Raw genomic sequence first — 10,442 nt, 5'->3', positions numbered from 1 at the left:
TGGCTAATCACATCCCACATTCTTAAAATCTTGTTTCTGGTTGAATGATAACAGAAGCTTAAGAGTTTATGGGCCCTTTCGGCAAAAAAGTAGTTGTCATTGTGGGTTCAGAATTCACTTTACAAATATATTTACATTCCTAAATCACGTAACGAAATCTTTTTAAAAATAATAAATCTTATTATTTTTTATAAAAAAAATTATACAATATTTATACACTAAACATCTATATATAAAATTTTAAATTTGACGTAATAATAGGTTAAAGAATCAAGAATATAACTTTTCTTTTATCATAAATAAAGGGGTTCAACTTCAACCAAAAGCCAATAACCAAGCTGGACCCATTTTGGCATAACTTTTCTTCTGACAAATGGGTTCAGTCTGGTTACTCGCTTTTGGTTGGATCCCTATATTTATGCTAAAAAGAAAAGTTTTAATTTTATTCTTGATTCTTTACCCTATTATTACGTCAAAATTAAAATATATTTATAAATTTTATTTAGAAATATTAAAGAATAAGTCTTATATTGTATGTAAACAAACTCTTGAAGATATTTATAAGATTATGGTAAATTTCTCTCTTTAAACTGATTTTAAGAGATGAGTTAATCTTATTAATTTCTTCATGATATCAGAGCTAGGTTAAAGATTGGTTTTATGATATAAGTTAGGTTTATAAATTTTTTCATAATATCATATTTTACTACAGGACGAATGGAGGTTCATGCTACTTATCTCGTGATAAGGACAAAAAATAAAAAATAAAAATATTAACCTGCATGTGAGAGAGGGTGTTAAGGAATAAATATCACATTATTTCTAAATAAAGTCAAAAACTTGATCGGTGCAAAATTGCAAGTGCACAGTATCGTAGTTTTATAGTAAAGTGATGAAAAGAGTATCGTCCTCAGAGATTAGTAACTTACTTTTAACAAATACTGAAATTATGTAAATTTTGAAGTCACTAAGATTTTTGTAATTACAATTTAAAATAAAATCAATTCAAATAAAAATATGCAAAGGAAAAGAAAAATATTGTTCGAAGATCAAATCAATGGGAATGAAAACTTCTAGGAAATCGATTTCACCTAATCCCTCACTATACTTTACTCATCTAACTAATTTAATATAATTTTCTCTGTTTGTTAGCAAATCTCTAATTTATCCAAAAGTCTCCTTCGATAGTCAATTGAAAATGATTCTTGTTTATCATTTTATACAAGAGTATACAAATTAATAAAGTGAGAAAGCAATAAAAGCAATGATTTAATACTACATAGGTTCATACAAGTCTTTCGATCTCTATGTTTACCTATGCTAAAATATCCAAGATTTATCATATAATTCCATCTTTCGATAGCAAATCACAATATTAAAATTATCTAATTAATGCCAATTAATTAGAAGTAATAAGCTCAGAACAAATTAGACAAACATGAATGAGAATTATTTCAAATTAACATAGAAAATCAAACATAGTTCAAATTAGATTACATTGTTTTCTTAAAATAAAATAAAAAAATTAATTCATGCTAAAAATTAAATTCAATATAAAAGAATTTATTATAATTTTTTTGAAAAAAAAAAAGAAAGAAAAATAAATTCTAAAAACTGCTCCTCGCAATCCCAACCTCTCAGTTGCAGTAGTGTCTTCTAACCAAAAAACAATTGCATGCTAGGTCAAATCCAGCTCAGTTGATTCCATGAAGACCAAGTTAAATCGAAAGAATTTCAGCGTTAAACTCTCGTCAATTCATCCTCACATTCATGCACGTCGTCCGATAGATAAGGTAGGTGAAAAATAAAATCTCACGTCCAGATCTCTTTGTTTTTTGAATGGGTAATGATACCCTTCCGGTTGGTTCACTACTCGTTTACCACTTATCCTATGTGGATTATTTTTTATTCTAAAAACTGAATGCTTCTTCCCATAAAGCTGAATGCTTTTTATCACTTCTATTCTCTCTCTATATGTCAAAAGATGAGATATTGATGACGTGATTTCTGCAATCCACAGTATAGAAAGATTTTACCTCGCACCCAAAATGAATCCCTTTGCAGCTTTGCCGCTCCGTTTCTTCTCTGCTCTCCTCTCTATCTCTCTCTCTCTCTCAAACCAGATTTAAAACTTCTCGTTTCTCCTGCCGCACCGTTGAATGCCGTCGACCACAACCCACTTGCCTTGCCCAACCCAGCCCACGAGTCCATTCGTCGAGCCCACCAGCTCACAAGCCCTCAAGCCCAGCCCATCCAAGCCCAGACGTCAAGCCCACTCCGAGCCCAGACGTCGAGCCCACCTCCATTGTGGTGAGGATATTTCTAGTAGTTGTGATTTCTGTCTGTCATGTTTCCGTGGTGCACTTTTTGTGGTATGAAAAAAAGAGTAAATTACTTAAAAATTCTAAGATATAGTATAGAATTTGTGGCACGTTCTTGCAAGCATACAAATTAATTGAATTTGTATACCATGCACTTCCTTTGTTTGAGCAAAGTTCTTTACTTTAATTTGGTATTATCCTTTCATGAATTAAACTTGGATAAATTATTTTCAGAAACTAATCTGTGGCAAGCAAACTTATTATCAATAATTAATTTGAATAAATTAGGCTTAATTGTTGCAAGCACAACCTATTTTAATTTTTTTAGTTGGAAAATTTAAATTTAATAAAAAAAAAATACTTTACATTTGAAATAGTTTTCAAGATAAAGATAATTTTTTAACAAATAATAATTTTAAAGGTTAAACTATTGATATTATTAAAATCTTGAGATGTTGAGTCTAATTATTAAACAAATCCTTTATCACTTTAACATTGTCATTTTAATTCTGAGAATGAATTAAATTTATAACATAAGAGATGTTTTCTTTTTGATCAATCAATAAAAAAAAAATGCAAATGATAAATTTATAACTGAAAATTTTGTTGTTATGAAGTTCAATAATGATATATAAAAAAAAATGCATTGAATGTCTTAATGACTGTGTAGATGGAACCAAATGTTGGTGATAAGGATCTTGTTGAAGAGTCAAAAGAGGGAATGTCATTTTCCTCAGTTGAGAAAGTAAGGGCATACTATACTAAGTATGCAAAACAAGTTGGTTTCGGAGTGACAAAGCGAAGTTCCAAAGTCGGAGATAATGGAAAAGTAAGATATTTCACCCTTGCTTGTGTCCGTCAAGGCACTTCTACGAGCACATCGTCGAATATTCTTAAACCGAGACCGATGGAACACAATGGATGTAAAGCAAAGATCAATGCGATATTGGATTCTGAAGGTGAATTTTGCTTGACCCATGTTGTCCTTGAGCACACTCATGCTCTCAGTCCTGGAAAAGCAAGATATATTAGATGTCATAAGAGATTGGATGAGCCAATGAAGAGAAGATTAGAATACAATGATATGGCCGGCATTCAATTGAGCAAGAACTACAATTCTTGCGTCGTTGAGGCAGGAGGGTATGAGAATTTGACGTTTGGAGAAAGAAATGCACGTAATTACATACGTGAGGTTAGATTACTTTGGCTTGGGTTAGGAGGAGCCGAAGCATTACAAAACTAACTACTTTGCTCGTATGCAGGCACAAAATGATGGTTTCTATTATGTCATGGACGTTGACAATGAAACCAGACTACGCAATGTATTTTGGGTGGATGCACGTACGTAGTAGAGCTGCATACAAGTCGTTTGGTGATGTTATAACTTTCGATACGGCGTACTTGACCAATGCATACAAAATGCCATTCGCTCCTTTTGTGGACGTTAATCATCATGGTCAGTCAATTCTTTTTGGATGTGGTTTGATTTCTGGGGAGGACACATACATTTGTATGGTTATTTGAGTCGTGGCTTAAGTGTATGAATGGTTGCGCTCCAGAAGCCATTATAACAGACCAAGATAAAGCTATGCGAAATGCAATTGCTAAGGTGTTCCCTAAATCTCGACACCGGTTTTGCTTGTGGCATATAATGAAAAAAGTTCCCGAGAAATTTAGATCACACAGTCAATATGATGGCATCAAAAGTCAGCTACACAGGTATTTATTTTCCACGATTAGTTCTTGAATGAATGTTGTGTTATCTCTTTCAATTATTATGGAAAATAATATTTTTTATTTGAATTTTTCATATAGGTGTGTTTATGACACATTGACTCCTGATGAATTTGAGTGCTGTTGGCTACAATTTCTTGATAATTTTGATCTACATGATAATCCTTGGCTTGAATGGCTATATTCTAAGCGTCATCTTTGGGTGCTAGTGATTGAACTGAAATATTGCATGTTTTAGCTATTTAAAACCAATGTATTTTAAATTCTTCATGACATTATTATTGGTTTTAGATGGAAAAATGGTTAATAAACATAAATACGAGTTGTGATTTTTAATAGATTAATATCATGTTTATGCTTAATTTTACAACTATGATGTAATTGGGCAATATTGCCTCACATATATAACATATTTGTGATAATCTATTTTTCTTTTAATTTATTTTTGAGTGTTATTTTTATTTTCAGTTCAAATAAAATTCACATGATCAAATAAAATTCCGATATCAATCCTCAGGTGCAAAAATCTTAACGGCACCATACCAAATGAAATCTGCAACATGTCAAGATTGCAATTCGTGCTCTTGGGTCAAAATTCATTTAAAGGGGGTATCTCTCCATGGGCCACTGCCTCTCGAGCTAGGGAAACTGGACAAGCTGGTTTCACCAGCTCACATGCAGAATGGACAGCAAAAGAAATGACACCTGCAGAGATGCAATACACATAAAAGCAGCAGCTCACTCAACACAGCTGGCAGATTCATTCGGACAGCTTCACACCCAGACACACGGACCACTCACACCAGCTCACATGCAGCACTCAACAAAACATCATTCTGCAGCACTCACACGATGCACACCTGGACAGACCATGCACATGCAGCTGCTGCAGCACTCACACCATGCATGGGACTCACACGAAGCAACTCAACAAACCACACATGCATGACAGCAATTCAGACATCATTCGGACATGCAGGGGCCACGGCTGGAGTGCTATGTTAGCTTTTACTTTTTTTTGTGGAGGTGGGGGGCTTGAGTGGAGAGAGGGCTTCCGGAACGATTTTGCTTTCCTTACTTTTTCGTTTAGTGGAGAGAGGGGCGGCTGGTGTTATTTGATTCTTTTTTTTTTTTTTGTTTTGGTTTCATACGGAGGGACGGAGGGGCTTGAGTGGAGAGAGTGGTCCCGTGAGATGCTTCCCTATCCTTTTCGTTGGAGTGGAGTGGAGAGAGGACAGCAGAATGAATTCTTTTTCGTTTGAGTGGAGAGGGACGGCTGGTGGTATTTGGTGGGGGCTTGCTTTGCTCTCATGGGGACTTCTTGCTTTACTTTGAGACCGGAGGAAGACTTATTTGTAGGAGGGGTTTTTCGTGTAGCTGGTGGTGGAGTCCTTGGGGATAGCAGTAGGGGAGTTTAGTTTAGGAAGTTCTTGTTTTCGTGTAGCTAGAGGGGGATATTCATTTTCTTTCTTTTTCGTTTAGTAGATAGCCGGGTGGTTTTGGGCACTGGATTTTTCTCCTTTTCATTTTCGTTCGAGCAGCAGTAGAGTGGTGTTGTTTTTAATTCATTCTTGCTTTTCGTTCAGCTGGGCGCAAGCTGTTTCTTTTCTTCTCCTTTCGTTTAGACCTTGCAGTGGAGTAGCTTGAATTTATTTTCTTTTCTTTCCGAACAGAACAATGGACAGCTTGTTTATTATTATTTTTTTTTCGTTTGTTAGTTTAGAAGCAGGTCGGCTGGTTAGATCGACAGCCTTCTTCCCTTCTTCTTCATTTATTTTTCTGCTATTTCCTTAGTCTTTTTATTTTTCATTTCCAGAGCAGAACCGATTCGGCATCTTTTATTTTAGATTTCTCTTGTTCTTATATTTCATCATAACTCAACTTAGATTTATTTTTATTGTTAGAAATATCATGTGTAGCTAATTTTAGAAACTTGGGTTGTGGAATGAGACTTAATTTATTTTAGGTTCTAGTATAGTGCAATATTTTGTTGATAATGTTGATTTCACTAAACTATTAGTTGGATTTAAATAGAAAATAGTTTGAAGCTCTTGCTCTTGTTTTGTTGTTGACGTAAGGCACAACAAAAGCTTGAATATTATCAAGGCTTCTCTCGTTTGTTTGTTAATGTGTGTTCGGCTAGTAAAATAGAAAATCCCTTAGGAAAATATTGCAAAACTTGAGCTTAACCTTTTTATCTTCCGATTATCAATGCCTTGATTGGGTTGTTAATCGAGAAAATTATCTAGAATCCAAAATAAAGAAAGTCTCAAACCCAACCCAAGTGTTCGTTAATTTGTTTTCTTTTTAGACACTCCAATTTCAATTTCGATTATCTTTTTGCATTGCATTTTAATTAATTTGTTAGTCATTTACATTTCAATCCGACAATCAAACATCTAAAAATATGAATCTAGTCCATGACTAGTAACCTCTTCCATCCATTGTACATATCATCCTATTGTTTTCTCTTTGTGAAGTTTTTCACATTTTTTTAACAAGTTTAATTTTAAGCAACTTTCCCTGTGGATTCGATCCTGTAAGATACTACAACGCCTGTATACTTGCAGGTAAAACTGCACTAGATTTTTGATTCATTAATTTGAGTCAAAGTTTAGTCGCAACAGCCAGCGTATGTGAGGAACAAATTTTGGGCAGGAATGTCAAGTACCCAAAGAAGCAAGGGGATGAATGCGTTCTTTGATGATTATTTAAATTCAAAGACAACACTAAAACAGTTTGTAGATCAGTATGATAATGCACTTAGGCGCAAGATTGAAAATGAGCTTGCAGCTGACTTCAACTCATTCCACACACAAATTCCGTGCATAACTTTTTATGGCATTGAGTGGCAGTTCCAAGCAGTGTATACAAATGTAAATTTTAAAGAAGTTCAAGAAGAGTTAAGAGGGTTGATTTATTGTTGCGCATAAATGATTCGAAGTGAAAGAGGGATGTTTACATATCATGTGGCCGACGAGATCCAAGGTATGGATGGGTTTAGGAAAAGTACAAAATATGTTGTTGAGTTTAACGAGGAAGAGTGTGAAGCGAGTTGCACATGTCAGTTATTTGCTTTTAAGGGAATTTTGTGTAGACATGTCATCCGTGTGTTGACACTCCATAACAAAGAAGAGCTACCTGCAAAATACTTTCTTGATAGGTGGAGGAAGGACATGAAACGACATTACACGTTTGCAAAGTTAATGACTCAGTTAAGTAAGTTGAAGTTAGAGTGGGTTGACGTCCAGCCAGTGTGTGATAATCATTCAATGGAGTCATTAAGGGTGACAAAAGGGTCTGATAAATTAAAAAGTCAAGCAGCTGCACGTAGTAAAGGTAGGTCAATTTCTAAGAGGAAACAGTCCAAGGCTGAGAAGGCAGTGAATAGGTTGAAAGCAAGGAAGACTCAACGAGCTCAGGTAAGTCAGGTAGTTTAGGTATTTCGTATTTTTAAATTTAATTTTGTAACCTATTGATATTAACTATACATCTTGAAATTATGAACAGTAGAATAGGCGCATAAATAGAACAGTTGTAGGAGATTTTGGCTCACCTAGCTTGGCGGAGCGTGACTTTCCTATAGCCTCGACTGCTCAATCGACTGTGGTACTGCTCAATCGACTGTGGTATTGTTTGCAAGTATTGTTTATATAAGGTGATTCTTTGACGATATTAATTGTGGATTTCTTCTATATTCTTGGTAGGTACAACCATCTTTTCAACTTTTAGACGATGATATCTCTTATTGTACTCCTACATATCAAGATGTAGACGTCGATATCCGTACGTATTATATCATAACACTTATTTATGCTAAATTTAAATATTATCCAAAATAATAAATTCATTGGTTTAACCATATAACTAATGCAGGTTTGGGATTGTAGATCAATTCTTTAGCTATATTGGCCAAGCCCTAATATGGCAGACTAAGTATAAGATACAAGGTATATATATTAAAATGTTTGATAGCGTAAATTTGTTGAGTTTTGTCAAGGATAGTGATGAATTGCACAGTGGCAGTTTTGTGCTCATTTGTTGAATTGTGGGAAATTTTGCATAAGAAAGAATGATTAAAGGCTTGCTTTTAAACTTGGTAGGTACAACCATCATTTCAACTTTGAGACATATCATGATATCTCTTGCTTCGCAATTTTGCTATCACGATAGGTTTTGCATTCTTTTATTATTAATTGGAAGAATGATAGTAGTTTTGGTAATTTTTAAAAAATGGGTACCAAATTCATGAATTTGGATTGTAAAATTTGAGGAGCTTTAAAAAGCCAAGTGATTGTTTTTGAATTTTTTCTTTTTTCTGTTTACTACAGGATGAGATATTGCATGATGAGAGTGTTGTGATTTTGCAATTTTGTGTATATGTTTTAGTTAATTGGGAGATGAAAGCAGCTAAAGGAAAGGAACTTTGACAAGGCAAAGCTAGAGTGTTGATTTTGGGAGTCTGGGACTCCAAATTATTTTGAGTATTTGTAACAATTTAGTGAAAATTTGAGTATAACCAATCACTTGAAAAATTAACCATTTTGTAACTATGCTTTTAATGTTGATAATGTTATACTAACAATTATATATTATTGCTGATGTTATCTGCATATGATTGCATTGCATGATATGCAATAGTGCATGTACTCACCCAAAAGAAATTTATTATGCTACCCATAAAATTATGAAATGATTTAGTCCAAAATCTTCTGAATATGAATTACTGGTTTTGGAGAACAGCTTGCTGCATGTGCATTCTAGGTTCTTGAGGTGTGAACAACGTGAAATATTCTGGTCGTTAGCCACCCACTATCTTGGATGGTCAAATCTTGATTTTTTTTTAATTTTTTTTTATCTTTATTGTTCTTTTGATGACAAAAGAATTCAATTCACATCGTATAGCACTTCGTATGACAAAAGAATTCTGATCACATCGTATCATCATATATAGCACATGTTGCCTAATTTGGTTGCGAATATTTCTGGATTCTTTACACTTCCCATCTTTTTCTCCTCCTCTGGGATTCTCCCTTCTCCTGAACCAAAAACTAAAAATAAAAATAAAAAATCTTGCTTCACAACGTGGAATATTCACAACCCACATTTTATAACTTCCAAGCAATTGACATGGGTGAAATTGGAAAACATTGCTGTTAAAAACAGAATAATTGAGGAAGCCTAAAGGAAGATGAAGATGAAATTTTGAGGCATGTGCTTCCAAGTGAATATTGTCAAGTACTCCACCATAATGTGTCAAATACAAAGGCACGTTAAGAAGTTTACTTTCCTCCAGAATATTACTCAAGTTTAGAATTTTTTGTACATATCCACCAAGTCAACCAAAAGGAATTACTTCTCCCAATCAATAAAAAATTTCACATATAAAATGGTGGCTGCCCCCTGGAAGACGATAATTTTCAGTCCTCATTCCGATCTACATCGATATCGCTAACCACAACTCCGTATAGGTCCAATTGTGCCCCAGGGAAGCTATCTGATTGTGTTCCATTCACCTCAACCACCTGTGCACATATATAAATATTTATCAATATTTTAGAACAATAAAAATGATTTTTCATTAACTTTAATAAAATATAGTATACAACAATCAAGTAATCATCCTAGAAGAAAAATCGTAGAGGAAAATTTTGGGGCTTATCTGGTGTCTCAGAAGGGTGGTCAACTATGTGGTGAGGCGGCAAACTCAGTGTGATTTCGCCTAAATCTCTCAAACCACCGAAACCATAGACAGATAAAACCCATAGAGAGTTAGACAGTGAGAGAGAAGAAGGAGAGAGGAGAGTTAGATGGTAACCTCACCTTCGAAGGCGCTGTTGAACGGTGGAGGAGCGACCGGCTTGGGAGTGACACCAGGGCTCTTGTCACAGAGAGAGAGAGAGAGAGAGAGAGAGAGAGAGTTAGTATGAGATATTGGTTTTGGGAGTGGGAATGGGGACATGTATCTCACATTCAACGGCGTCGTTCATCACTATCGGTAGTTCTGAGAGGAACGAATTCGACAGTTCTGGGATGAACGATTCTTGCTAGTATGAGATATGAGAGTTTTTAAATTTTAAAATGAAAATCGTGAAGATGAAGCCTGAAATGGTGATTCAAAAATCGAGAGGGGCACAATTTACGGAAAATACATCATGACAAAAAAATCACATCATATGACAGAAGTTTCAGACTAAATGAGATAGAAGGTTTCAGTTTTAGTAAAGAAAATGATAAAATGGTCTACGTAGGATAAGTGGTAAAGGAGTAGTAAATCAACCGCAAGGGTATCATTACCCTTTTTGAATATTGAATTGCCCCCCCCTCCTCCCCCCCTTTTTTCGGTTCAACGTGTGCATATTTTTCGATTTGACATTCTTCATCAAC

General features: G+C 34.6%; 1 protein-coding gene and 1 long non-coding RNA gene across 2 annotated transcripts; both read left to right on the top strand.

Annotated features, from left to right (window-relative positions):
- The first annotated feature begins 2,991 nt into the window (after positions 1-2,991).
- LOC122304521 (protein FAR1-RELATED SEQUENCE 5-like) lies at positions 2,992-4,293 on the top strand. Its single transcript, XM_043116795.1, has 4 exons — positions 2,992-3,461; positions 3,584-3,777; positions 3,881-4,040; positions 4,137-4,293. Exons 1-4 carry the CDS (start codon positions 2,992-2,994, stop codon positions 4,291-4,293), a joined length of 981 nt encoding a protein of 326 aa, XP_042972729.1.
- A 2,264-nt stretch (positions 4,294-6,557) lies between these two features.
- Positions 6,558-8,723, top strand: LOC122305723. The gene is made up of 5 exons (XR_006241214.1): positions 6,558-7,477; positions 7,566-7,664; positions 7,763-7,841; positions 7,932-8,005; positions 8,445-8,723. It is a non-coding gene; the product is annotated as an uncharacterized LOC122305723 (long non-coding RNA).
- The last annotated feature ends 1,719 nt before the right edge of the window (positions 8,724-10,442 follow it).

The sequence above is a fragment of the Carya illinoinensis genome, chromosome 3 (genome assembly GCF_018687715.1).
Source record: "Carya illinoinensis cultivar Pawnee chromosome 3, C.illinoinensisPawnee_v1, whole genome shotgun sequence".
NCBI lineage: Eukaryota > Viridiplantae > Streptophyta > Magnoliopsida > Fagales > Juglandaceae > Carya > Carya illinoinensis.
The sequence above is the reverse complement of the archived record's forward strand: the minus strand, read 5'-3'. Positions and strand labels throughout refer to the sequence as shown.

Bases quoted from the DNA above. Each gene is read 5' to 3' on its own strand.
- LOC122304521 (XM_043116795.1), top strand. From the start codon at position 2,992: ATGGAACCAAATGTTGGTGATAAGGATCTTGTTGAAGAGTCAAAAGAG. The intron at 3,462-3,583 runs GTATGAGAATTT...GCTCGTATGCAG, and splicing joins TGCGTCGTTGAGGCAGGAGG to GCACAAAATGATGGTTTCTA. The intron at 3,778-3,880 runs GTCAGTCAATTC...GTTGCGCTCCAG, and splicing joins TGTGGACGTTAATCATCATG to AAGCCATTATAACAGACCAA.